General features: G+C 51.1%; 2 protein-coding genes across 2 annotated transcripts in view; one reads left to right on the forward strand and one right to left on the reverse strand.

The window, feature by feature from the left end:
- GRK4 (G protein-coupled receptor kinase 4) overlaps nt 1-6165 on the reverse strand; it is a 73463-nt gene extending 67298 nt beyond the window's left edge. The window contains exon 1 of the mRNA XM_060106707.1: nt 5686-6165. Coding sequence (XP_059962690.1) covers nt 5686-6106 — 421 coding nt within the window. The 5' untranslated portion in view covers nt 6107-6165. The remainder of the gene's footprint in view (nt 1-5685) is intronic.
- A 207-nt stretch (nt 6166-6372) lies between these two features.
- On the forward strand, nt 6373-27846 carry NOP14 (NOP14 nucleolar protein). Its single transcript, XM_060106719.1, has 18 exons — nt 6373-6667; nt 9256-9390; nt 9885-10026; nt 13449-13591; nt 14389-14523; nt 15469-15591; nt 16366-16497; nt 17245-17503; nt 18599-18729; nt 19305-19390; nt 20270-20405; nt 21834-21935; nt 22463-22616; nt 24073-24232; nt 26387-26534; nt 27045-27163; nt 27315-27470; nt 27685-27846. The coding sequence occupies exons 1-18, from the start codon at nt 6473-6475 to the stop codon at nt 27782-27784; spliced, it is 2556 nt and encodes an 851-aa protein (XP_059962702.1). The 5' UTR covers nt 6373-6472; the 3' UTR covers nt 27785-27846.
- Nucleotides 27847-27857: the final 11 nt, after the last annotated feature.

The raw sequence follows: 27857 nt of genomic DNA on the forward strand, positions 1-27857 counted from the left end.
TTTTGATGATGGCCATTCTGACTGGTGTGAGATGATATCTCATTGTAGTTTTGATTTGCATTTCTCTAATGAGTAAAGATGTTGAGCATCCTTTCATGTGTTTGTTGGCAGTCTGTATATCTTCTGTGGAGAAATGTCTATTTAGGGCTTCTGCCCATTTTTGGATTGGGTTGTTTGTTTTTTTGTTATTGAGCTGCATGAGCTGCTTATAAATTTTGGAGATTAATCCTTTGTCAGTTGCTTCATTTGCAAATATCTTCTCCCATTCTGAGGGTTGTCTTTTGGTCTTGTTTATGGTTTCCTTTGCTGTGCAAAAGCTTTTGAGTTTCATTAGGTCCCATGTGTTTTTGTCTTTATTTCCATTTCTCTAGGAGGTGGGTCAAAAAGGATCTTGCTGTGATTTATGTCATACAGTGTTCTGCCTATGTTTTCCTCTAAGAGTTTGATAGTGTCTGGCCTTACATTTAGGTCTTTAATCCATTTTGAGCTTATTTTTGTGTATGGTGTTAGGGAGTGATCTAATCTCATACTTTTACATGTCCCTATCCAGTTTTCCCAGCACCACTTATTGAAGAGACTGTCCTTTCTCCACTGTACATTCCTGCCTCCTTTATCAAAGATAAGGTGACCATATGTCCGTGGGTTTATCTCTGGGCTTTCTATCCTGTTCCATTGATCTATCTTTCTGTTTTTGTGCCAGTATCATACTGTCTTGATTACTGTAGCTTTGTAGTATAGTCTGAAGTCAGGGAGCCTGATTCCTCCAGCTCCATTTTTCGTTCTCATGATTGCTTTGGCTATTCGGGGTCTTTTGTGTTTCCATACAAATTGTGAAATTTTTTGCTCTAGTTCTGTGAAAAATGCCAGTGGTAGTTTGATAGGGATTGCATTGAATCTGTAGATTGCTTTGGGTAGTAGAGTCATTTTCACAATGTTGATTCTTCCAATCCAAGAACATGGTACATCTCTCCATCTATTTGTATCATCTTTAATTTCTTTCATCAGTGTCTTATAATTTTCTGCATACAGGTCTTTTGTCTCCTTAGGTAGGTTTATTCCTAGATATTTTATTCTTTTTGTTGCAATGGTAAATGGGAGTGTTTCCTTGATTTCACTTTCAGATTTTTCATCATTAGTATATAGGAATGCCAGAGATTTCTGTGCATTAATTTTGTATCCTGCTACTTTACCAAATTCATTGATTAGCTCTAGTAGTTTTCTGGTAGCATCTTTAGGATTCTCTATGTATAGTATCATGTCATCTGCAAACAGTGACAGCTTTACTTCTTCTTTTCTGATTTGGATTCCTTTTATTTCCTTTTCTTCTCTGACTGCTGTGGCTAAAACTTCCAAAACTATGCTGAATAAGAGTGGTGAGAGTGGGCAACCTTGTCTTGTTCCTGATCTTAGTGGAAATGGTTTCAGTTTTTCACCATTGAGGACGATGCTGGCTGTGGGTTTGTCATATATGGCCTTTATTATGTTGAGGAAAGTTCCCTCTATGCCTACTTTCTGCAGGGTTTTTATCATAAATGGGTGTTGAATTTTGTCGAAAGCTTTCTCTGCATCTATTGAGATGATCATATGGTTTTTCTCCTTCAATTTGTTAATATGGTGTATCACGTTGATTGATTTGCGTATATTGAAGAATCCTTGCATTCCTGGAATAAACCCCACTTGATCATGGTGTATGATCCTTTTAATGTGCTGTTGGATTCTGTTTGCTAGTATTTTGTTGAGGATCTTTTTCTTTTTTATTGGAAAACATTTTGGCTAAAATTATCATTACCAGAAGAAATCAAAAATTAAAAATCTAAGGTTTTTTTTTGTTTTTTTTGTTTTTTTTTTTTGGCTGCGTTGGGTCTTTGTTACTGCATGGGCTTTCTCTACTTGCAGTGACTGGGGGCTACTCTTCGTTGCTGTGCACAGGCTTCTCATTGCGGTGGCTTCTCTTATTGTGTAGCACGGGCTCTAGATGGGTGGGCTTCAGTAGTTGTAGCACGTGAGCTCAGTAGTTGTGGCTCGCGGGCTCTAGAGCACAGGCTCAGTAGTTGTGGTGCACGGGTTTAGTTGCTCCGCGGCATGTGGGATCTTCCCAGACCAGGGCTCAAACCCATGTCCCCTGCATTGGCAGGTGGATTCTTAACCACTGCTCCACCAGGGAAGCCCTAAGCTTAATTTTTTAAGTTATAAAGATAACTAATACAAGATTAAAAACAGTGATATAACTATATTGGTAAGGGAAAAGAAGATGGAGTTGGTTTAAGTGAGCTATCTCCTCATGAGGCTTAGAAAAGTCTGAATTGATCAACACTATACTTTAGAAACGCAACAGTAATCAGGAAGATAACTAAAACAGAACCCAAGAAAAAAATCAATGTGGCTGCACCTGGGGAGGTGTCTTTGTTTGGGCCACTATAATGGAATACCATAGACTGGGTGGCTTATAAGCAACAGAAATTTATTTCTCACAGTCTAAGATCAAGGCACTGGCAGCTTGGTGTCTGGTGAGGACCTGCTTCCTGGCTCATAGATGGTGTCTTCTGTGTCTTCACGTGGCACAAGGGGCAAGGGAGCTCCCTGGGGTCTTGTTTTAAAGGGACTCGTAGCATTCACGAGGCCTCCACCCTCATGACTTAATCACCTCCAAATACAATCACACTAGGGATTATGCTTCAACATATGAATTCTGCAGGGACACAAACATTCAGTCTATAGTAGGAGTAGAATGGAGAAGGTTAGGGCTCTTTATCAAAAGTCCTTCTATTCTCTGATCTTCAAAAATTATTGGTCATTTGGAAATGTTTTTTTAAACACATAGAACAGAAGCAGTGGAGCTGATTTTGTCCTTGGCTCTATGAGAGGCATTCCTACAAGCCTGCACCATGTTTAGCCCACGTGAATGTGGGAACATTGCTTTTGAAAACAACACTCAGAAAAAGAGATGTAGGTTTACAATGCAAAAGCTAATAGCACAGTGTCTCTGCCAGGAAGTGAGACTAGTTAGCACAGCAGTAAGGAGGCAGCAAAGGTAACACTGTCCTGTGTCCTTTGAACTAGGACTCTCTTTCAATTTGGTGGAGACAAAGATTTACCTTCTGGAAGAAAAACACGCGTGCCTGGCCTTTGGCTAACCTCGTAACTAGTTCTGGTTGACCCTGCTGTCTTTGCTAGTGATGAACATATACACATGGAGAGGGAACCTACAGGTTGCACTGCAGATACAATTAAACATTTAATCCTGACTTAATAAGAAATTAACACAACAATAAATCATCCATGCTTCAATAAAAATTTTTAAAAATGAATAATAAAATAATACTGATTTAATAAAAACAATAAAAATGTTCATTCAAAACAAAATAAAAAGCACTTAGCATTTACAAGTATGGAGCCAACTGACATCCCAAAGTTGAATAAAATCTCAGGTTTTGCTCCCTATTTCCAGACTGCTAGTCTAAAAAGATAGCTTATTTTGAAACTTCAATTTCTGGTTATCACCAGTACTGAGAGACTTCCTAAGATGTGCTCTTTTGTCCTTCAGCCAGCATTTGGAATTTGCAGAGAAGAGACTGAGTGCCATTACAGCGCTGGGTGCCGGAGACACAGAAGGGGAGACCCAAAGCTACCCCTGGGGATGCCCAGTGCAGCAAGAGCTCCTCCTGGGCACAGCAGTGGCTCAAGGGATGGAGCTCAAGGGATGGAGTGACCAGGCCTCCTGCAGGAATGTGGACGTTCCCCAGAAAAGACTCTGGAGCTGGAACAGGAAGGAAGAAGAAGACTGCAGGCAGAAAAGAAAAGCCTGGAGGTGTGAAGTGGTGTGACACGCTCAGCTGCTGTGGACAAGGACAGGAGAGCAGGCCAGTGGTCAGACAGGACCCTGTGGGCCATGATGAACTAAGGCGTTTGCACTTGACCTGGAATGAAGCTCTAGGGCCAAATTTTAAACAGAAAACAAATCTGTGTTTTAGAAAGTGTTCTAGCAGCATTGGGGATGATAAAAGAGAAGAAGCTCTGGAAACCACTGCCCTCAGTCAACTTACAAGGTGTCGAGAACCATCTAAGGGGGTACTGGAGACAGAGACAAAGAAATGGACAAGAGAAATAACGAAGCTTAAGGATAAACGAGATTCAAGGACCTCCTGCACGTGGGGATTCAGGAAGAGAAAAGCTGTGCTTTTGGAAAGTCTAAGAATGAGACAAGGAATCAGGTTCAAGGTCAATTAAATGATCACAACTGCAATGTTAAAGTGCCAGCTTTTCATCATGACTCTGGACATAATAAAATCTGCAACCACAACTACTATGATTATTTACTGAGCACTTTCTAAGAGCCAAGCACTGTACCACGTTATTCCACGCAGTCCCCTTGTCAACACCATGAAGCAGGATTGTTTTAAGTCCAGCTTCACAAGAGAATGAAGCATAGGAACTAGCTGGGATAACGCCCATAAAGAATTGAGCAGGATGCCTGGACAAAGCAAACCCTCACTAACGGTAGCTATTCTTAGCTATCAATCCTGAGGCTCTGCAGCCAAACTTGAACATGCTTTATTCCCTCCGTATCAAGCCAATCCTAATCAAGACCTTTCCTCTTGAAGGCACTTGGGATACAAACGGGAAGGGGAGGGGAGCTTAAAAAGAAAACAAAACCCCCAAATCTGAAATAGTTGTGTTCCAGGTTAATTTCTCTCACAGAACGTTATACACTATTCTAATCACAAGATGAACTTGTTGATGCTTCTCAACAGCATCCAAGTCACCAGGAGCACCACTTGGCTGACATCGGCGCCCAGGAATCCTGAAGCCCTGGGAGATGGAGCATACAACACTTCTTCCAGGTTGTCTTAAATATACATCCTTCGGTGGGCACTTACGCTGTTCCCAGCACAAACATGAAGCAGCTGCTCCCACCCGGACTCCCTAAGAAGGAAGCCGCGGAAGAACTATGGGTGGTCTCTGCTGCTCGCTCTCCCATCTCTCCGGAGGCAGAAGAAGGGACACTCGGTATTCCACAGAGAACTCTACTCCTGGGGTCTCTGAGCAGAAGGGCTGCGCCAACTGCTGCTTCTACGTTGCTATCAGGGTGAATTGTAACTAACGTGCTCAACCGATCTCTAAATCGGGCTAAAACCCACTCCATACACCGTAAAGTCTCAGACACCACCAAACCTCAAAACCAAGAATCGATGTTAAAATAACACTCTAAAAACACTAACGGAAGGGTCTCCCACGTTAGTTTACAGGATTTTCTTCTTGGTCCTTTAAAGAGCACAAAGGCACGGTTCTTGTTTGCTGGCTTCGCTCGCTGGTGCGGCTTTCTCCCTCGGGGACAGAACACGGCTCGCCTGGTGCTGAAGCCACACTGCGACCCGAGGTTCCGGAGGAAGAGCAGGACAGGGAACAAGCTCACCCTAACAAGAGCAGAGCACAGGCCACCTTCACTTGGGTCCGGTGGCGCCGAAAGGGGACGGGGCGGCTTAAGCTTTACGTGCCCAAGCTGACCACTCGCCGACTGACCACTCCTGAGAGTGAGGCTGCGCGGACCCCGGGTCCGGATTCCACAGAAAATCTGGGGTCCGCAGCAGGGTCGGGGTTCTGCTTGGGACCAGGGTTCCCCAGCAGGACTGGGGTTCCACGGGGATCAGGACTCCAGCGGGGGTCGGGGCGCCGCTGTGCACCCACCTTGGCGCGCTTTCAGCAGCATCGAGTTGGCCAAGAGGTTCTCGAGCTCCATTGACGACCGCCGCCGCCGCGACCAGGCTTTACGGACGCGAGGAGGCGAGGGGGCGGCCGGGGGCGGCGGCGGGGCAGCCTCCGCGCATCGCTCGCCCAACGCCAGGTCCGGTCCTGCACTGGGCCGCCGCTCCTCCTCGCCCTCCTGCTGCTGCTGCAGCTGTTGCTGCTTCTGCCGCCGCCGCCGCCACGGCCACCACCCGCGCCGCCGCCGCGTCGGACGCTGCCGGCGCCGCGACGCCTCGCCCTCAGGACCCGGGGCTGCAGCCCAGGAGGGGGCGGGCCGGGTCCCCGCGGTCACCCCCGCCGCGCCGTGGCCCGGGCTGTCGGCCCCATCGCCCGGGGAGGGGCTCACTGGTCGGGGAACCATCCCCCGGCGGCGACGGTTCCGGCCAACGGCTTCCCAGACGAGGGAGCCAGAGCGCTGCGCTCCGCGGACCTGGAGGATAGGGCGGTACCGCGCGGGCCAGGACCGCTCCCAGAAAGCCCCGCGCGGGGCGGAGGCGGTGGGGCGCCAGCACGGCCTGCTGGGAGTTGTAGTCGCTCAGCCTGCGGGCGGGTAAGCTGAGCGCGGGGCGTGTCAGTATTTTACCCAAAGTTCCTACGTCTCGCTGGCTCAGTTACCGCGAGACGGGGGCGGCACTCCTAGGCTGCTGGGCCGCGCGTGTCTCCGGAGGGAGCCCGCGCTCTGGCTGCCACCTCCTCGTCAGCGCCCCGAGGTGCAGCGCGTGTTGCCATGGGGAAGGCCAGGTCCGCCGGAGCGCGGGGGAAGGCTCCCGGGGCCCCAGCGGGCGCGCGGGGCGGCCGGGCGAGGCCCAGCGCCAACCCGTTCGAGGTGAAAGTCAACCGGCAGAAGTTCCAGGTCCTGGGCAGGAAGACGCGCCACGACGTGGGGCTGCCCGGGGTGTCGCGCGCGCGGGCCCTCCAGAAGGTGAGCGGGGCGCCGGGCCCTACGGTGTGGGTCCCCCCGGCCCCGCCTGCCGGCCGGGACCACCCACGGCCCTGCTCCTCGAACCCCTGCGGCACCGCGGGGCTGCCGGCAGGCTTGGGCGAGCTACGGACTTACTTCCCGGTGCCCTTTTCCCCTTCTGTAAATCGGCCATGATGGTGGTACGTACATCCTAGGGCTGCCGGGAGGATGGGAAGCGTCCACTTAAAGTCCTCGGGACAGTGCCTGGAGCAGTGAGACGTCGTGTATCGTGTATGCCATGTGTCAGCTGGACTGTTTTCATCTTCGTGCCTCTGCCTCTGCGTGGGCGGGGACGACATTCCCCTGCAAAACCGACGTCCCTCCTTGGAGACCCACACACAAGTCCAGCTCAGGCAGAGTTCATCATTTCCGCGCTGCCGCGGCCCCTGTGCGAACCTCTTACAACCTGCTCTCGTTGAGACTTTGAGCTCTGCTGGTTAGGGACAAGATAGGGGATTACATGGCATGCTCAGTAGATGTTTGAAGAAGGAATGTATCGCTCCTTTGAAGCGCACAACCTTGTCCCTTGCAGGGTAACTGAAATGCTGCCTTCTTGGAAAGTCTCATAGCTTTCCTGTGCTTACGGTTCCAGAGTATTCTGTGCTTTGAAATTCAGTTCGGGTGGCATTCTCTATGCAGCTTCTGAGACATGCTCATTGGTTTGTTTAACGATATTTATTGTTACTCTGAGGAGGAGACATTAGTAAGTTAGTGAACAAATTAAAGCACATAAAGGTCAAGTAAATTTCCCGAGGTCACACAGCTGGTAAAGGCTGGGGTTTGCACTGGGTTTGGACACCTGTGAAGCCTTTATGTGCCACTGAGCACTTACGTTTAAGCTGTGTTCTAGCAGGTGGAGAGGTAAAGGTAAAGTAACACCTGGCCCTGCCTTCATGGGCTCATAATCTGTGTTCTGTCCCACAGCATGTAATCCAGTTGATCTTTTTTTATATATAAATTTATTTATTTTATTATTTATTTATTTTGGCTGCCTTGGGTCTTTGTTGCTGCACACGGGCTTTCTCTAGTTGTGGCAAGAGGGGGCTACTCTTCGTTGCGGTGCGCAGGCTTCTCATTGCGGTGGCTTCTCTTGTTGCAGACCACACGGGCTCTAGGTGCACGGGCTTCAGTAGTTGTGGCATGTGAGCTCAGTAATTGTGGCTCATGGGCTCTAGAGCGCAGGCTCAGTAGTTGTGGCACACGGGCTTAGTTGCTCCGCGGCATGTGGGATCTTCCCGGACCAGGGTTCGAACCCATGTCCCCTGCATTGGCAGGCAGATTCTTAACCACTGCGCCACCAGGGAAGTCCCCCCAATTGATCTTTGAATTGAATCAAACATCGTCCTTATTGCAAGGAGCTGGCAGTAGTAGTAGACAAGACAAACTTATAGCCGACTCCGATGCACCCCTGCATCACACACCCCAGGGCAGGCTTGGGGGGGCAGATGTGGGGATGGGGATTGCATGGGCTCCAGAATAGACATGGTTTCCTTTATCACGTAAGCCTCAGTTTTCTCATTTCTCCTTAAGAGCCTGAGGTAGGAACTAACATTCTCTCCTTTTTACAGGTGAGGCTGTAGGCGCTTCCCAGAGTCCTCGCTGGCAAGTGGTGCAGCTGGTGGGATTCTGAGTCCTCACTCTTTTTTTTTTTTTTTTTTTGCGGTACGCGGGTCTCTCACCGTTGTGGCCTCTCCCGTTGCGGAGCGCAGGCTCAGCGGCCATGGTTCACGGGCCCAGCCACTCCACGGCATGTGGGATCTTCCCGGACCGGGGCACGAACCCGTGTCCCCTGCATCGGCAGGTGGACTCTCAACCACTGTGCCACCAGGGAAGCCCTTGAGTCCTCACTCTTGACTGCACCTCCTGGGCATCACATGCATGTCCATGAATGACCCAGAAAGTGCTGAGAGTATTGGTTTGCGGCTACACGTAAATTTTACCAATAGACAAATACATAAATACAGAATCTGCAAATAACAAAGACTGACTGTATATATACATAATGGCACGTATATAACAAGCAAAGAGAAGATAGGCAATGCTGCTGCAGTCTGTGTCTGTAATTGATCGTGACGTCGTCATTGACATAAATGGCCTTTCAGATCATTGTTCCCTGCTTCCCTTACTCAGCTAGAACCTGAACTCCTCTGGCTTCTTCACCTGGGTGGAGTGACCTCTGCTCGATTGTTCTGCTTTTTTCTTGGTTGCCGTCATTTTACTTTAACCTTTGGTATTAGGCATGGAAGTACTAACACACACCCTAGAGAATTCCCTGGGTTCCAGACATCGTCCTCTTTGCTGCCATTGTATGGCAGCGACCCAGTTTCTCCTCGGTAATTGAGATCAGTCTTTCCAGCCAGTAGATTGGCCTTTTTTGGACTGTGTGTCTCAGTGGCCTGAGGCGTAGAAAATGGCATTTTCCAGTTCATTAGAGCCAGCATTGTGTCCCCTTGTGGAAGCACCTCCCCTTTGGGGACTAAGACTGCCAGGCCATCAGAGCTCAGAGTTGCCAGGACCAGTGAGAGATTGTTCTATGATCTGTTTTTCAGCGCACCCAGACTTTGCTAAAGGAATACAAAGAAAGGGATAAGTCCAACGTATTTAGAGATAAACGCTTTGGAGAATACAATAGCAACATAAGCCCGGAGGAGAAGATGATGAAGAGGTTTGCTCTGGAACAACAGGTATGGAAAACAGTCTTTTGCTGTAGTTTTACATAGAAGTCAAATACAAAGAGAAGGCCGTTTCCCCCTTGTTTGTTTATACTTTTGTGAGTGCACAGTGGGTGGGTCTTCAATCGTGTATCTTGCCTGTCAGACCAAGGGGGAAGCAGCCTCTTGCACATACTAGTTAGGTGGATAAATATCTTAACCAGAGTGCCCGGCAGTGATGCATCCTGGGTTTCTGGACTACACTGCTGCCTTCAACTGGGTCTGGATTGTGGAGCATTCCTGGTGGGTAGAGCTGCACGATTTCCCAGTGCCTTAGGGTGGCCCATTGATTTATTTACCTTCTGTGGGTTCTGTTTATATCCGAATCATTGTTCAAATGACCCAGAATAATCTTAAAGCTACATTGTCACATTGCACAAAAATGGGGAAAAAAATCATTCTTTTTTTGATGTTAAATGGATGTGGAAATTTTAGGAGACCGATTTTCAGTTTTTCTATTCTGTCAGCGACAACACGAAAAAAAAAGCATCTACAACCTAAATGAAGATGAAGAACTAACTCATTACGGCCAGTCTTTGGCAGACATTGAAAAGCATAACGACATTGTCGATAGTGACAGTGATGCCGAGGACCGAGGAGTGCTGTCGGGTGAGGCCTGGGGTCAGGGGCAGTCTGCTTAGCACTGACATTCTTTCTGCCCTGCTTGGACACCTAGAAGATGCGGGTGTAGATCTTTAAGAATGTGTATATGTAGATAAGATAGACAGACAACCTTCTGTCTATCACAGAAAGCACTTCAGTGTCCCTCCTCTTGTTTGAACTTCACCCCAGCTCGTTTTACCCGTGAGCTCAGAGAAACAGTATGATTTGTCCAACCCGTGAGTCAGAGTTTTGGGTAAAACCCACCTCACTGACCCCTAGCACAGCTCTTCTGTACTAACCCACAGTGCTTTGCTACCACTGTTACCAGTTCTGACCCAATGTGTGTACTAACAGTGTTTACTTAGTTCTTTTAGTCTTTGTTTACTCTGGAACCGCTTATGACAGTTTTGTGGGGGAAGTAACATTGAGCTTTTTAATTTCTTTTTAAAAATTTATTTATTTACTTATTTCATTTTTGGCTGCGTTGGGTCTTCATTGCTGTGCACAGGCTTTCTCTAGTTGCGGCAAGCTGGGGCTACTCTTTGTTGCGGTGCGCAGGCTTCTCATTGTGGTGGCTTCTCTTGTTGCAGAGCACGGGCTCTAGGCGCACGGGCTTCAGTAGTTGTGGCATGTGGGCTCAGTAGTTGTGGCTCGTGGGCTCTAGAGCGCAGGCTCAGTAGTTGTGGCGCACAGGCTTAGTTGCTCCACAGCATGTGGGATCTTCCCAGACCAGGGCTTGAACCCGTGTCCCCTGCATTGGCAGGCGGATTCTTAACCACTGGGCCACCAGGGAAGTCCTGAGCTTCTTATTTATAGATAATAATGAAGGGGATTAAACTGTGGCATTAGTTAACACTGATATACAACTGAACTGAGTTAGGACTCAGTTCAGGTCTGGTCACCTTGGGCCCTTTTATAAAGTCGGGGTCATGTCGTAAGCTCGCATCTTTATGAGTTAGAATACCCTCTATTCAGCATCTTCAGAACAAAGCTGCACAAAACTGAAACCGACTCAGCAGTTTTTCTGGTGTGTGGAAAGCCAAGCCGTTAACCCATGACTGCCTTTTGGTATTTGGGTGATGGGGGGGCAGAAGGCCTAGGAATTAGGGTGGCCCGTGGTTCTGTCCACAGCACCGGGAGGTGGCCACACCTCTGCTGAGGCTTCGTGGTTGAGGAGGGAACATAGTTCATCTTGAGGGCCTTCCTCTTCACACTTTCCATCGTTCAGGACTTTTTATGCACACCTCGCTTTAAATGTGTTCACCTTCACTGTCACTGAAGGGGACTCTGCCGTGGCACCTTCACGTTGGGCGGCCTGGTCGTTGATCACAAGGTGTCGGCCTCGTTGGTACGGTAGGCTGTGACGGTTGGCTGACTAGAGGAGAAGTTGGATTCCCATTCTGCCAGGTGTTGGGTCCTAGGGACTCAACTGTTTATTTGAGGTTTCCTATCCTCTGATGTTTAGTATGAGCTCATCAGAATCCAGGTGACTTGCACATTTCCAGGTAACCTCTTATATTTGAAAATAAATATACTTGCCGTACCTTTTAAAATGAATCATTAGGAAACATTCTGTTTTGTTCAATTACATAATTTATATGTTCTCCTAGATTAGGAGAATTTCATCTTAAAAATCAACCCTAATTTTCTAATTAAATCCTATCAATATAAACACACTGATGGATTTTTTTTTTCTTTTCTCCGAGAATCCTTTTTGGAATCTTTTGTATAATACCACCTCGTTAGTTAATGTTTTGTAAATTTTTATTTTCAGAAAATATTGTAAACAATCTTGAATTAGTAGAATGCTAAATGATAGTGTTTTCTAATATGCTAAGCTTTGCAGGAAGCAGAGGAATCACTCATTTACTGATTCATTTATTCAACAAATACTGGTGTATGTGCCAGGCAGTGCTCTTGGTTCTGGGGAAATAGCAGTGACTAAAACCTACCAGAAGCTCAGTTTTCTGGGGAGACCCAGACAATAAACTAAATAATAACTAAATCCCGCAGGCCTTTCGGAAGTAGAAGTGCTGTGGGGGAAATGAAGTCAGGGCGGTCTGGGACACGCCAGGTAGTCCTGATTAGGGTCACGAAGGAGGTGGCGGTCGTGCAGGCCTCTGGTGGTGTCACGGTCTGGGACCAGCCGGGAGCCTGGTAACTGGAGGGGGCGATGGTACAGACAGGTGGGCTGGGACCATGGGAACGATTTTGGCTTTTACTCAGGAACGGGAGCTGGAGGGACTTGAGTGAGGAAGGACAGAGTTGGCTAGGGCAGGCCAAGAGGTCTTCCTGAAATTCTCTTGTAGGCGCGGGAGGTGGAGAGGAAGCAGGATGCGCAGGGCTGTTTGGGGTACCTGTCAGCCCAGGGGAGGCATCAGAAGGGCAGTGGGGGCCCGAGTCCACAGACAGCCTTCCCTGGAGGAGGGAGCTGCTGCCCAGAGGAGTGGGTGTTGGCTTTTAAATCGGGCCAGAGTCCACTGCAGGGGGTGCGAGAGCAGCTTCCAGAAGGAGGCATGATGGGGGTGGAGGAGCGCAGGCGCGGAGAGCTCAGCGCAGATGGCGAGGTGTGGGCCTGACGGGGTTAGAGGGCTACAGGCAGGAGCTGTTTCTCTTACCGGATGAGATCTGAAGTCAGTTGCTTAGCGTCTAAGCCTCTGTTTTCTCTTCCAAGAAATTGGATTTTTTAAAAGTTTCTTTCTATTCCAAAATCGATGATTCCCAGTGTTTTGTTTCTCTCTTCTTCCCTGGTAGCTCGGGCAGCCTAGGAATCAGTGACTCTAGTAGCTGGCTCCGCCCCCTGCTCCTGGGACTTTCTGTGAGACCCAGGGAGGGTGTGAAGTGGCCCTGGTCCTGGACACGCCCTCTTAGGACTCAGGTGCGAGCTAGTTTGCTGTGTTTGTCCATCTTCCGTGAGACGTTAACCCATTGGAAAACAGGTTCTTGGTGTTTCCAGTCACTTGGATCACAGCCGTTTGGTCTTTTTTTTTTTCTTTTTTTTTTTTTTTTTTTTCTTTTTGCGGTATGTGGGCCTCTCACTGTTGTGGCCTTTCCCGTTGCGGAGCACAGGCTCTGGATGCGCAGGCCCAGCGGCCATGGCTCACAGGCCCAGCCGCTCCGCGGCATATGGGATCTTCCCAGACCGGGGCACGAACCCGTATCCCCTGCATCGGCAGGCGGACTCTTAACCACTGCGCCACCAGGGAGGCCCCGTTTGGTCTTTTTATGCCTCTGGGTTTTCTCGGAGGGGCTCCTCTTGGGGGTTTGTGTCGCTGTGCCTGTAGTCTCACCTGCCGTGGGTGAGAGTTTTCTCTTAAACGTGGAGTCCGCTCTCAGGACCATGCTTGGAGAAACGGCAGAGCGACTGCAAAACCCACTTCGCAGCCGGGCCTGGCTTCACAGAGGGGTTTTCTGCTCTCTGTCTGCAGCCGAGTTGACGGCAGCCCATTTTGGAGGAGGTGGTGGGCTGCTTCACAAGAAGACCTCTCAACAGCAAGGCGAGGAGGGGCAGCAGCCAAAGTCACGCAAAGAGCTGATTGAGGAGCTCATCGTCAAGTCAAAGCAGGAGAAGGTGCGTCCGTTAACGTTCTCGACGTGGAGCAGCACCGTCCTAAGACACGCTGCTAAAGGGTTTCAGGGTTTTTCTCCCTGTGCATTTTTAAGCTGTATTTAATATTTTCTATGAATTTAATAAAAGTATTCACTTTGAATAGGAATACAAAATGCATTTTAAGTTTCATCAAGCATGTACTTCCTTTTTTAAAAAAATTTTATTTATTTATTTATTTATTTTTGGTTGCGTTGGGTCTTTGCTGCTGCACGCGGGCTTTCTCTGGTTGTGGTGAGCAGGGCCTACTCTTCGTTGCAGTTGGCAGGCTTCTCATTGCGGTGGCTTCTCTTGTTGCGGAGCATGGGCTCTAGGCACACGGGCTCTAGAGTGCAGGCCAGTAGTTATGACGCACGGGCTTAGTTGCTCCATGGCATGTGGGATCTTCCCGGACCAGGGCTCGAACCTCTGTCCCCTGCATTGGCAGGCGGATTCTTAACCACTGCGCTACCAGGGAAGCCCCAAGCATGTACTTCTGATGGTTTCTTGGGGTTTTGGTTTTGGGGGAGGGTTGGTTTTAGTGTTTTGGCACATATCAAGAGTCGCAAAACATCACTGCTTTTGCTAACGGCAAACTGCTCAGAGCATCTAGAAGAGCAGTTTTACAGCAGGAAATTCGTTCTGCATGATGGGATCCTGAGATGCTAATTTCTCGTGGTCTCTTGCCCTGTCAGCATGTTAGGCTGAGCAGTTGTCCAGTGGGGCTTGGACGTCTGCTGGAGGCTGGCAGTAATGGGGTGCCTTCTGTTCTTTTTCCCCAGAGGGAGAGACAGGTTCAACGAGAAGACGCCCTTGAACTCACAGAGAAGCTAGACCAAGACTGGAAAGAAATCCAGACTCTCCTGGCCCGTAAAACACCCAAATCCGAGAGCAGAGGTGGAAAGGAGAAACCCAAGGTGGGGCCAGCACTTCATAGGCAGCCTGGGCTCACGACCATTGACCCAGCCTTTCTCTGCAGAAGAGGGGGAGCCAGACATCTGTTCTCCCTTTTAGGACTTAAGTTTTCTATTAAACTTTTATATTGAGGTATCTGACGTGTGTTACATCAGGGTGGAAATAGACTAAAAGTTACTTCACTATCTACTCCAGAATAATGAAAGTAAATGGTTGTTTCTTGTTTCTTGGTATGAGAAGACTTGGTATGTGTATTGATATATACGTTTACTTATTTTTCCCTCTGGACAATATTTGGTTCCTATCACATTGCTTTTAGTCTAAATTGTCAGAGAAGGTGCATTCGTTTGAGTTGCTGGTTTCTAGAAAATACTTGGATTTCACCAGATTACCTTGCCGTGTGGCCATCTGCACATCTGTGAGTCGACCTTACTGTTGCTTCCCCCAAAATCCCATTTGGGGGGCTTAATGCCTAGATGAGCAAGGTTTAGTTTCCTTTTTTTTTTTTTTTTTTTTTTTTGTGGTACACGGGCCTCTCACTGTTGTGGCCTCTCCCGTTGCGTAGCACAGGCTCCGGACACGCGGGCTCAGCAGCCATGGCTCACGGGCCCAGCCGCTCCGCGGCATGTGGGATCTTCCTGGACTGGGGCACGAACCCGTGTCCCCTGCATCGGCAGGCGGACTCTCAACTGCTGCGTCACCAGGGAAGCCCAAGGTTTAGTTTTCTTAAAGCAGATATACTTGGAGAATTTTCGAGGAGCAAATAGTTGTATATGACCTAAAGGCGTCCTCGAGACTGATTAGAACAGGCCTCTGTCACACAAGAAGAAAAGACTAAGGCCGTGGTTTAGCTTCTTCCGTAAAGATGTCCAGCCACGACTGGGATGTGCAGGAAACTCATTATGCAGGTCTTTTCTTTAAAAAAACAATTTCTTCTTCTGCCTTAGCCTGACGCGTACGACATGATGGTTCGTGAGCTCGGCTTTGAAATGAAAGCGCCGCCCTCTAACAGGATGAAGACGGAGGAGGAGCTGGCCCAGGAGGAGCGGGAGCGGCTCAAGTGCTTGGAGGTGTCAAGGGGGCGGGGCAGGGGCAGGGGCAGGGCCCCTCTGGGAAGCTGCTACGACCCGGAAAGGCCCTTTCCACCTTGTTGTGTTCGATGGGCTGGAGGTGTTTTGTGTTTTACCAGTGGAATCTTTTTAGTCTCTAAACAAGTTTGTTTTACTTTTTTTTTAACTATAAAAGGAAAAAACAATGCAGATAATACCCAATATAACAAATTAAAATGACTTTCTTTCTAATGCCTTTGCCTCAGAACAGCTGCTAGCGATATAGCGCACTACCTTCTCACCTCTTTTCTCTTAAAGGTTTTTTAAATTTCCTTACGTTACAAAACAAAAATGAAGTGGAGGCGTACTGTCATGCATCTGGCCTTTTCAGTACCCACCTCGTGGGCCGTCTCCTGTGGCCGTTGCATGGTTCAAAAGGACAAAGTAGCTGACCTGCTTGTTAAATGGCATGCAGACCTCAGTGTAAAGTGTCCTGTTCCTCTTCTGGGGCCTGGTGGTGAGTGAAGCTGACAGTTGGCCACCATCATTTGGCCAGAAAGCCCTCAGGGTAACAGCTTTTCCTTCCTTGTGACGGGAACATATTTCTGCCGCAGTATTTTTATTTTTGTTAAATAAGTCTTCCACACGATGCTTGCCAAGGTTTTGCATGTCTGGTTGAAGACTGAAAGCAGAAGGCAGGCCTGAAGCAGCTGTGACGGCCGAGGGAACCTGGAGCGTGCGTCCCTGCCATGTGCTCACAGCACAGCAGACAGCTTTTCTGTCTTTCCTGCTCAGGCTGAAAGACTCCGGAGGATGCTTGGAAAGGAGGAGGATGAACATATTAAGAGACCAAAACACACGTCGGCGGATGACTTAAGTGATGGCTTCGTACTAGACAAAGATGATAGGCGTTTGCTTTCTTACAAAGTAAGATGTTTGCCTTCGTTTCCTTTTTTTTTTTTTTTTAATTTAAAGCAACACATTTCCTGGTTTTTCACTTGCTAGGTTTACCACAGGTGGAAATTGTGAGTCTTCTTAGAAACAGTTTCTCTGTGGCTCTTTCTAAAGCTGGTGAGGTTTTTCATTCCCGAGCCCCCTTAGCTCTATACTTGTCTCCCCTTTCAGAGCGTCGGCCCCGCTCAGGGCAGGAAGATAGGAGAAGGCCAGGGGTCTCGAGCAGAAAGGGTTCCAAGACGGGAAACTGGGTGCTCGCAAAACACTGGGTTATCTGGGGGAGTTATCAGGGGTCACCCTCTGATGTGGAGGTCCCACCACCTCCGCGTGCAGCCCACATGCCAGGAAGCCCCACCTGTTCCCCAGCCCCATGAGCAGCAGGGCTGTCAGACACTCACAGCAGCTGGAGCCTGTCCACTGGGGCGCCTTCCGCATCCTGGACCCCCGCCACTCCCCGACAGAGACAAGCCCTGCCCAGAGTCCTGGCGGCAGGGTGTGGGGACTGCGGTTCCCAGGCCTTTAGCCCCGTGACATGTAGCAGCCCCGAAGGAGGTGGGAGAGAGGCCCCACGCCCGTGGACAGCGCAGCACCGGGCCGCGTGTTCCTAGCAGACAAGTAGCATAAAGCGTCTGCGTGTGCACAGCCCTCAGACACGGTCACAGGCTGTGCCAGCTGCTGTCCCGAGGAGTGATGCCCCTGGTTCCCACGTTCTGTTCCCAGGATGGAAAGATGAACGTTGAGGACGAGCCAAGCGGGGAAGCCAGCAGCAGTGAGAGCGAAGAGGAAGAGGGCAAAGGCTTGAGCGAGGGGGACCCAGAGGAGAGTGATGGCCCAGATGGCCCCTCGGGCCTGGAGTCTGACGTGGAGAGCAAGGACGGGAGCAAGAGGACCCAGGAGGAGCAGCCTCCGAACCCTGGGGAGCGATCGACAACTGATGACCGGGAGGCTGCCAGGGCCAAGCTGCCCTATACGTTCGCAGGTAGACAGACAACCGGGGAGTGACTGCAGTGACCTGGCGGCGTCTGCCTCACGGGCTGCGTCATGGAGTGGGACAGGGTACGGGCCTGGACACACAGGCACAGCCCGTCTGTGCTGTCCTGGCTGGCAGACTGGCACGGTCATCCTTCTCCGCGACGCCCCCGGGATCTGACCCGAGTGCTCTGGGCAGCACGTCAGCCTCTGCTGTGTGACTGCAGCAGTTCTGCAGGCCACCAGCAGGGGTCCCTGCCACTTGACAAGTCGGCCCTTTGTGGGCAAGGGTGGCCGCGGAGCCGGGCTCAGGCCTCGTGACGTGGCACGTAGCACACGGTGGGCTGCTCTGTCCCACGTGCAGACACCCCATCTAGTTCCAGTCCGCAGGCCTAAGCTGTCCTGCGACTTAAGGGTGTTTCCAGAGCGGTTGAACCGGCGGGTGGAGCTGGCTGCCGGGGGCGTCTCAGGCGTGACACTGCTCTGCTCGCGGGGCTCCTTCCAGCTCCAGCCTGTTCTGAACGGTCCCAGCGGCCACCCCACCCGCGCCTTGTCCCCTCCGCCCTCTCCGTCTCGGGCATTGGCGGGATTCCGCCTAGAGGGGAGCTTGGGGTCGTCTCTTCGTCGAGGCTGGTTGCAGGCAGCCCAGTTTCCTCGAGCCTCACCCTTGGCGGGCACGCAGGCACACGCTGGAAGCGGTGTGGTAATTACACAAAAGGAGTGTTTCTATAAAATAGGCGGAAGTATTTCTTTGGGTGAAGTAAAAGAAGTTCTATTATTTAATTTGTGTTCAGTTTTTTTTTTTTTTTTTTTTTTTTTTCTTTTTGCGATATGCGGGCCTCTCACTGTTGTGGCCTCTCCCGTTGCGGAGCACAGGCTCCGGATGCGCAGGCCCAGCGGCCATGGCTCACGGGCCCAGCCGCTCCGCGGCATATGGGATCCTCCCAGACCGGGGCACGAACCCGTATCCCCTGCATCGGCAGGCGGACTCTTAACCACTGCGCCACCAGGGAGGCCCTGTGTTCAGTTTTTATCTCCGTTACCAGAAATGTAATTCTCATTTTACAAGTTAAGCGTGGCGTGTGTTTTGTATTTTTTTTGATAGCTCCCGAATCCTACGAGGAATTGAAGTCTTTATTGTTGGGAAGATCGATGGAAGAGCAGCTTTTGGTTGTGGAGAGAATTCAGAAATGCAACCATCCAAGTCTCGCAGTGGGAAACAAAGCAAAACTAGAAGTATGCTGGAGTCGTTTGTCTGCAGTGTTGGGAGTGTCAGGGAAGAGCCCTGGTCTGTGTGGGCATCGTAACCGTGAAGCTGGTGGTCCCGAAGTGCATCCCGTGCTTACGGCCGCGAAATTTCACGGTGGGGTGCGGGATGGGGGGCAGAGAGCCAGGCCTGGATGTGCGTCAGCTCCAGGGCCACGGCAGGCCCAGGAGGAGGCCGAGCTGTTAACCTCAGTTTACACTGAGTCCATCGCGCGCACCCGTCACGCAGCAAAGCCAGGCTTTGGGGAAATACGTAGCTAGGAATGTGCCTCGTCCTCTTGCATAAAGGCCGCACGTTTACCGAACGAGGCGCCCGGCCAGGCGCGCTCCTGGTCTAGGGCTGAGGTGTCACCTGCTGGCCGAGGCAGCACACGCCCGGACCCTGTGCTCTTCGCTCCTGTGCCTGCCTTTGGGTCACACGCCCCCATTGCTGGCCCTGAGGCCCTCGCCCCACCCAGTGCGGGGGCACAGGGGGCAGGGCGTCCTGTGCCGCAGCTCCGTTCTGGGCTTAGCCCTGAGCTCTGGCCCCAACCCTGTTCCTACAGAAACTGTTTGGCTTCCTTTTGGAATACGTCGGAGATTTGGCTACAAGTGATCCAGCAGACCTCAGCGGAATCAATAAATTGGTTGTGTAAGTGAAAACAGGGTGCGTTATCTGGAACGTGGGGCTGAGTTGAACAAATTTTGTGCCTTTTAGTAAAGTCATAGAATAACTTCGGAGTTATTAAGGCAGCCTTGCAAATGGGCCCACAGCTCGCACAGCTGCGGTGATTTCCGTACGCCATCCTGCTCCTAAGTCGTGTTGACGTGTTGCTCCCATCGCCCTAGAGATGGGACCTGTTTTTAACTGCAAACGAATCGACTTTAAGACAGTAGGGCCCCTTCAGGTTTATTTATATTTGACGGCTAATTTTCTGTTTCATTCGCCCGCCTGCTGCTGTCCTGCGCGGGGGCTCCGGGCCGGGCTCTGCACCAGGCCCCCGTGAAAGCATGGTGGCTCTTGGCCCCGTGGTGGCTGGAGCAGGGCACAGCGGGCAGGGTGCTGAGTTGGGAGGGTCCGTGAGAGCAGGTGCCTGGTGGTACCCTCGGGCTGGCCACCTGCACACCCCTCCGCCCCGTGCCAGCCTCTGCCCCCAGGAGTGCTTGTGAGGCATCACTGGGTTCAGGACTGTCAGCCACGTCTGGCCCTTAGAATATGCTCCCCGTGCTGTTACTTATATAAACAGAGCTACTTCTGCCACCACTACTGAAAAGTTATGACCAGGTTCTTAGCAAATAGCGAAAATGAATATAGGTTATTATAAAACACTATTAGAAAAACTACCTGGATCACCGAGACGGACAGCCAGGTGTCAGTAAGAGGAAAAGTGCATTCATCCAGGGGCTTCCAGCTCTAGCTCAGTTGGCAGGTGGCTTCACAGGAAGATGATAAACGTGGGTGGTTTGAGGGGGTTTTCTATGTTTTTGTTACCTACGGACATTCTCCCCGACTTATGTCTCTGATGAACAGGCAGTTGTATAACCTTTGCCAGATGTTTCCTGAAGCTGCAAGCAGCGCCGTGAAATTTGTCCTCCGAGATGCCATGCACGACATGGAAGGAATGGTTGAGACCACAGGCCGGGCGACCTTCCCGGGCCTGGACGTGGTAAGCCAGGGGCGTGTCTCATCCGGCCGTTGACCTGCGGCCACCAGCTGTCCAGTGTGCTGCCATGGCACAGGGGCTGGGGGCTTCAAGAGGGTGGTCTGCCCCAGAGCCTCCGCAGCCATCTGGAGGGCACACGGCCAGGCCTGGAAGGACTGCTGACCTGTTAACAACTAGCTAACGTGTGCTCAGGAGCAAAGTTTCTGGTTTGACTTCTCAGTGAACGGTGCCGTGTTTAGTCTTGATGGCAAACCCAGGGTGTGTTTTCCTGAGGACCTGTGGGCTGGTTGCTTCACCTGCTTGTGCACAGCGACCTCTGACCTCTCTCAGGTTTCTGACCGTTTCACGACAGCCGTGGGCCGTGTCGTCAGCTCTGGTCACTGAAGAAGTACTGCTCAGTCCGTTCCATTTTCTGGTCTTTGGGTTGAAATGAACTAACGGCAACTGGCAGGAACTTAAAAGTTTGGCTTTAGGGCTTCCCTGGTGGCACAGCGGTTGAGAGTCCGCCTGCCAATGCAGGGGACACGGGTTCGTGCCCCGGTCCGGGAAGGTCCCACATGCCGCAGAGCAGCTGGGCCCGTGAGCCATGGCCGCTGAGCCTGCGCGTCCGGAGCCTGTGCTCCGCAACGGGAGAGGCCACAATGGTGAGGAGCCCGCGTACCACAAAAAAAAAAAAAAAGTTCAGCTTTATGTTGATGGGTCAGTAGACTCCTCAGGAAGGCACCTGAGCCAGTGTCCGTGGCCTCAGCCCCTTTCTCTGTGTGACCTGGGGTAGGTGGGTGCCCAAGCTGTGGCAGAGGGTATCCAGCCTGCCTCCCCGGAGCCTGTTCCCGGCGAGGAGTAGTGGGGAGGCCAGGGGGGTTGGCAGGCTGCCCGGGCTTCAGTCCTGGGCTGTGTGGGCCTGGCCTCTCTCCCGGCTGTAGGCGGTAGTGATGGCTCAGTGGTACCTGTCACATAGGCTGGCATGAGGATTCATGAGTTGATGTTGTTACTGAACCAAATTGGGGTCCACCCTTGCCCAGCGCACAGCAAAGCCAACCGACTGACGCCGGGTTGTGGGGAAGGAAAGTACAGCGTTTACTGCAGGCACCCATCAAGGAGCACAGGCAGCTCGTGCTCAAAAGACACGGACTCCCTGATGGCCTTCAGGGGAGGGGTTTTAAAGGCACCATAAAGGGTGAAGGTCACAGGGTGTGTGATCAGCTCGTGGACTTTCTTCTGAGTGGTTGGTGGTGAGGTGACAGGGTGATGTTTCCGAAATCTCAGTAATCGCCATTTGGTTCCCACCCGTCTGGGGTCTAGTGCTCGTGGGCAGCCTGCAGTCAACATCCTCGGTGGGTGGTGGTCTTAGTTTCTGCAGAACAGCCCAAAGATATGCGTCAGGTTGTGTGTTTCCCTTCTTCAACCCGTGTGATGGCGCTTTCTTTCCAGCTCATTTACTTGAAAATTGCTGGGATATTGTTTCCAACCTCTGACTTCTGGCATCCGGTGGTCACGCCTGCGCTGTTGTGTCTGAGCCAGCTGCTAACCAAGGTACGTCAGGACATCCCCATCGGAGCCAGCCCTCCCTGGGGCTGAGCGGGGCCGTGGATACTGGCCCTCCCTGGGGCTGAGCGGGGCTGTGGAGACTGGCCCTCCTTGGGGGCAGGAGTAAGAAAGGCTCGTCAACGAGGCCTGCGTAGCAGCTCCTTCCCAGAGCTCCCGGGCGAGTGGCAGAGGGCGTGACCCCAGAAAGCGCATGAGAGCATCGTCTCTGATCTGTTCCCCTTTTGGCTTTAAAAGTCCAGATAGTTCTGTTTTCCTTGAGGGAGCATATGATCAGTGCCCACTTGCTGTGGTAATTATCAGTGTTCCACTACGAGAGGGTGGGACCTTACGATCACAGAGCTCTTTGCCGGATTGCATCTCACGTGCCTCCACCCTGCCGTGTGGGGCTGTGCTCCCCTCCGTGCAGAGGAAGGTCGGGGCCTGTGGCCCCCGCGGAAGCCAGGACATGTGCCTGGCGCGGTGTTCCGAATGTTGTTCCCAAGTGGACACTGTGCCCTGTGTTCCTTTGCCAGTGTCCCATCCAGTCCCTCCAAGACGTGGTGAAGGGGCTCTTCGTGTGTTGCGTGTTCCTGGACTATGTGTCTCTGTCCCAGAGGTTCATACCTGAGCTCATCAATTTTCTTGTTGGGATTCTTTACATCGCAACTCCCAACAAGCAGAGCCAAGGTGAGTTGATTTGAGGTAGTGTTTTCAAATATATTGTACTTTAGAAATTTTAAGACTTTTAATAGTAATTGGTATTCATTGTAGAAAGCTTAGGATATGGGGAAGTTAGAAAGAAGACAAAAAAATCTCAAGTCTTATCATCCAGAGTAGCATCCTTTTTTCCCTCTGTGTGGATGTGTGTATATACCCACATTTTGAAAAAAATCAGTATCCCACTTTTATCTGTCCAGCACAGTAGCCCATTTCCATGTGTGGGGAGTCTGAGCTTAGTGTAAAGTACCCCCCAGATGGCAAGACTAACTACCAGAAATATATAAAATACTGCGGTTTACTATATTGACTGTGTGTCGAAATAATATTGGGGGGGGGAGGGTAAATAAAATACATCCATTAAGATTTACCTTTTTGTTTTTACTCGTTTTGTGTGGCAACAAGGACACTTGCACTTGCGTAGCTCGCGGTGTATCTCTAGTCGGCAGCACCGCTCCTGGAGTTCCTACGATGTTCTGAATGTTGGCAGGAGATCGTGGACAGCAGTATTCTGAGGGGGGGGTTTCAGCAGTTGTTGCTTTTCTGAACCATGACACCCTCCCCTTCCCTGCCCACACAGGATGCCCACACTCCTCCCCACGCTTCCGCCCACTCACTTCCGCCCACTCACGGCTCCCTCGCCCTCCAGGAGCTGCCCACCTTTGTCCCCTCGCTCCTCCGTGTCTAGAGGGTCTGCTTTCCCGGCCTCCTTTTTCCTTCCCTGCCCTTCCGCTTTCCCCTCGTAACCTCACATGGACACTTGCCTGCGTGTGGCTCTTGCCCGATTTCCCTGAGCCCAACGCTGCAGGCTCCTCTCTGCCAGCCGTGGGGATGGGCACGGGGGTGCAGCCACACCCCAGGGAGACATCAGGGTGGCTGCAGTGCTGGAGGAGGGGCCCCGGTGGAGGGCACTGGACGCTGGAGTCGGGATTGGCCAGCAGACTGGCTGTCGCCCGTACGCCCCCCTCCCTCTGCCCAGCCACCACCCACTCTGCCGTGCCTGGACCACGCCCGGCCTGACGCCCTCCCCGGCAGTCCCTTCCGTCTGCTTCAACTGCTCCTCTGAGTGACGGCGGGCTTAAGTCCTGCTCGCTCCCTGGGTCTCTGGAGCGGGCTTTCTCTGGCCTGGTGAACTCTGCACCCTGTCCCACCCTCCCAGCTCTCCTGACAAACCTGCCTCACCCTCCTCTGCTTTTTCTTTGTCTGTCGTTTCTTACTGACACTCAGTCTAGTCTGCCCACGAGGGCAGGGGCCTGGTCTGTGCTTGGACTTGGCCCAAGCACCCGTCAAAGCTGTCGCTTGTCTCTGGTGGTAAGCAGTGCATGTTTGTTAAAATTAACTTCCAAAGGCTTCACCCTGCAGAGCCTGCCCTGCGAGCCCGGTAGCCTCAGAGGCCAACTCTGTCCCTGTCCCACTTGGAATCCAGGTTACACTCTGGTGCACCCTTTCAGAGCACTTGGGAAGAACTCGGAGTTGCTCTTGGTTTCTGACGAGGCGGCCGTGGCCACGTGGCACAGGAGAAGCCTCCCCCTCCAGTGGGCAGGAGGACTGAAAGCCCAGACTGAGACAGAGGCCAACCACACCAGGTATGTGCGGGCCCGGGGCTCTGGGCCGTGGCGCCAGCTTAGACCTCAGAGAGGCCAGGCTGGGAGCCAGACGTGACCCAGCACCCAGCCTTGAAGATGCACCCGTGTTATCTCTGTGCGCAGATGAAATGATTTTATATGTAGAAAATCCTAAAGGTTCCACAGAAGAGCTATTGGATCTGATAAATGAATTCAGCAAAGTAGCAGGATACAGAGTCAATGTACAAAAGTCAGTTGTATTTCTACACACAAACAGTGAACAGTCTGAAAGAAAATTTCAAAAACAGTTCCATCTACAATAGCATCAAAAGGAATAAAATTACTTAAGAATTAGCTTATCGGGCTTCCCTGGTGGCGCAGTGGTTGAGAGTCCGCCTGCCGATGCAGGGGACACGGGTTCGTGCCCCTATCCCGGAGGATCCCACATGCCGCGGAGCGGCTGGGCCCGCGAGCCATGGCCGCGGAGCCTGTGTGTCCGGAGCCTGTGCTCCGCAACGGGAGAGGCCACAGCAGTGAGAGGCCCGCGTACAGCAAAAAAAAAAAAAAAAAAAAAAGAATTAGCTTATCCAGGGAAGTGGAAGACTAGTATGATGAAAACTACAAAACATTGCTGAAAGTAATTAACAAAGACATAAATAAATGGAAACACATCTGTGTTCCTGGACTGGGAGACATAATCACCTCCAAATACCACCACATTAGGGGTTAGGTTTCAAAAAGGGAATTCTTTGGGGTCACATCCTTCAGTCTGTAGTAGAAGTAGAATGAGGGGGCTAGGACTTTTTCTTGTAAGTCCTTCCATTCTCTGATTTTTTAAAAAAATTATGGTTATTCGAATTTTTTTGTTGATATTTATTTATTGTGTTAAAATGCAGATAACATTTACCATCTTAACCATTTTTCAATGTATGGTTCGGTGGCATCTTAAGTACATTTCCACTGTTACGGAACCGTCACCACCCTCCACCTCCAGAACTTACCTTCCCCAACTGAAACTCTGTCCCTGTTAGAGACTAATCCCACACCACACCCCAAGCCCCACCGTCCTCCTGTCTGTGGATTTGACTCCTCTGCTGCACCTCATATAAGTGGAATCACACAGCATTTGTCCTTTCGTGACTTATTTCACTGAGTATAATGTCCTCAAGGCTCATCCATGTGTAGCAGGTGTCAGGACTTAATTCCTCTTTAAGGCTGAATCATACTCCATTGTGTGGATGGACCACATTTTGTTTATTCATTCATCCATCAGTGGACACTTGGGTTGCTCCCACTTTTTGGTTATTCTGAATAAGGCTGCTATGCACATGGGGGTACAAGTATCTATTCCAGTTTCTGCTTTCACTTCTTTTGGGTTTATACCCGGAGATGGAATTGCTGGGTCAGATGATAGTTTTATTTCTAATTTTTTGAGGAACCTCCATGCTGTTTTCCACCACAGCTGTACTATTTTACATTCCCACCAACAGCGTATGAGGGTTCCAATTTCTTCACATCCTTGTCAACACTTAGTAATTTCTGGATTTTTGATGGTAGCCATCCTCATGGGTATGAGGTGGTATCTCATTATGATTTTGACTTGATTTCCCTAATAATTAGTAATGAGCATCTTTTCATGTGCTTATTGTCCATTCATAATCTTTGGAGAAATGTCTGTTCACATCCTGATGGCCATTTTTTTCCATGAAAAAATAACTTCCCAGAATGTTATTTTCAAAGTATATCTGCTTGATATTGGAAATAGTTTTAGTAATTTAAAAACTACAACGGGGTTTATTTAAGATGAGGGCTCCAGCCATTGTAGTGAGTGAGTCAGTTTTCTTGGGTCTCTCCCAAGAAATGTATATGTGTTACTAAACTTTGATTTTCTTCTGTTTAAAAAAAAAAACAAAACACTGAGTACTCTTTCCAAGTTGTTGCTGCATTTCCTGCAATGTTCTTTCCTATTCAGGGAAGCAGGATGTTTTCTTTAACTCCTGATCCCATTGGCCGGACGGCTGCAGCCGTTGCCCAGGGCAGATGTTTGACCTCAGGGTCCGGCGGCCCAGGCCCATGAGTAGAAGGTTTTCATCTTTGCCAAGATGATGGGCTTTGTTGGTGATGGGGAGGGGCCCGCCCTTCCTGTTACCCTGAGGCCGGGTGTCACCCCTGCAGGCTGTCCTGCTTGGCCGTGTGCCTGGCTCTGGTGCAGCGCTGTGTGACCGCCTATGGCGCCCTGCCCTCCTTCCACGATATCGTGCAGCCCCTGCGAGCCCTCCTGATGGAGCACCTGGCTGCCCGCAGCTGCCCGCCCGAGCTCCAGGTGAGGCCTCCCTGGCACGGCCGTGTCCCGGAGTTGGGGCAGGTTGGTGGGCGTTTCTGTCACGGGGGTTCCAGCACTAGGAATCAAGGCCGGCCGCCTCCATCAATCTGGGCAGCGGCTCCAGGCCCCGCGCCCCTCCCAGGTCACTCGGGTTCTGAGGATGGTCCCACTGCCCTGCACCAGGTGACAGGAAGCCGTGAAGGGCACCTGCCTTTTGGCCTGGGGGCTCCCCTGTGTACAAATGGGCTGGTCCCCATCGTGTGCTCCCCACGTTCCTCTGGGAGAGACCGTTCTGTTCTGTTGCTCGATGGGTCTGTGGGTCTGAAGTCCCGCCAGACCAGATGCCATGAGGACGCTGCAGGAAGCTGGAAGCTTTGTGAGAGCCGGGCCTTCTGGGCACAGTGGCTCTGCACCTGCAGCCGCCGGGCCCAGGGGAAGGGGCGGCCTGGAGGGAGGAGCTCCGGAGGCCACGGTGGGCAGGCCCAGTGGCGTCAGCTTTTCTCACGTCAGGAGCTGAGTCGGAGCATTTTGACGGAAATGGAAAAGCAGCCGAAGCAGTATTGGCCGCTGGTCTGTGAGAAGAGCAAGCCGGTGCCGCTGAAACTATTCACCCCCCGGCTGGTCAAAGTGTGAGTACGGAGGCCCCCCCAGCACCCCAGCCCTAGAGGGGCCTGGGGAGTCCGGGGCTGTGGCTGGGGGCAGCCTTGACCGGAGGCCTGGCAGGCTCTGAGTGCGCAGACCCTGCGCCCTCAAGGCCGGCTTTGCACCTTGCACCTTCAGCCTCGAGTTTGGGAAGAAGCAGGGCTGCACAAAGGAGGAGCAGGAAAGGAAGAGACTGATCCACAAGCACAAGCGAGAATTTAAAGGTGCCGTCCGGGAGATCCGCAAGGACAACCAGTTCCTGGCTCGGATGCAGCTCTCAGAGATCATGGAACGGTGAGGGGTGACGGGGTCTGGCAGGTGCTGGTGTGGGTGCTGGGCCGGGGTGAGGGCAGGCCAGGCGGCCTGCTCCCCTCACTTGTCCTCCATCTGTCCTGGGTGGAGTTGCAGGCCCCACGCGGATGTGAACTGCTATTGGGTCAGATAGGAAAAAGGGCAAGATGTCCTCCAAAAAGTATCCAAAAATGGGCTTTTTTTTTTTTTTTTAAAGGGATGCGGAAAGAAAACGAAAAGTGAAGCAGCTTTTTAACAGCCTGGCCACACAGGAAGGTGAATGGAAGGCTCTGAAGAGGAAGAAGTTCAAAAAATAAATTATGTTTTATAAATCAGACAAGGAGATGCTATACAATGAATGCCATAAGGGATGCTGTAACGTCAGAGTTT

The sequence above is a fragment of the Mesoplodon densirostris genome, chromosome 1 (genome assembly GCF_025265405.1).
Source record: "Mesoplodon densirostris isolate mMesDen1 chromosome 1, mMesDen1 primary haplotype, whole genome shotgun sequence".
In the NCBI taxonomy this organism is placed as follows: Eukaryota; Metazoa; Chordata; class Mammalia; order Artiodactyla; family Ziphiidae; genus Mesoplodon; species Mesoplodon densirostris.

Bases quoted from the DNA above. Each gene is read 5' to 3' on its own strand.
- NOP14 (XM_060106719.1), top strand. From the start codon at position 6,473: ATGGGGAAGGCCAGGTCCGCCGGAGCGCGGGGGAAGGCTCCCGGGGCC. The intron at 10,027-13,448 runs GTGAGGCCTGGG...CTCTGTCTGCAG, and splicing joins GGACCGAGGAGTGCTGTCGG to CCGAGTTGACGGCAGCCCAT. The intron at 14,524-15,468 runs GTGGGGCCAGCA...CTTCTGCCTTAG, and splicing joins GTGGAAAGGAGAAACCCAAG to CCTGACGCGTACGACATGAT.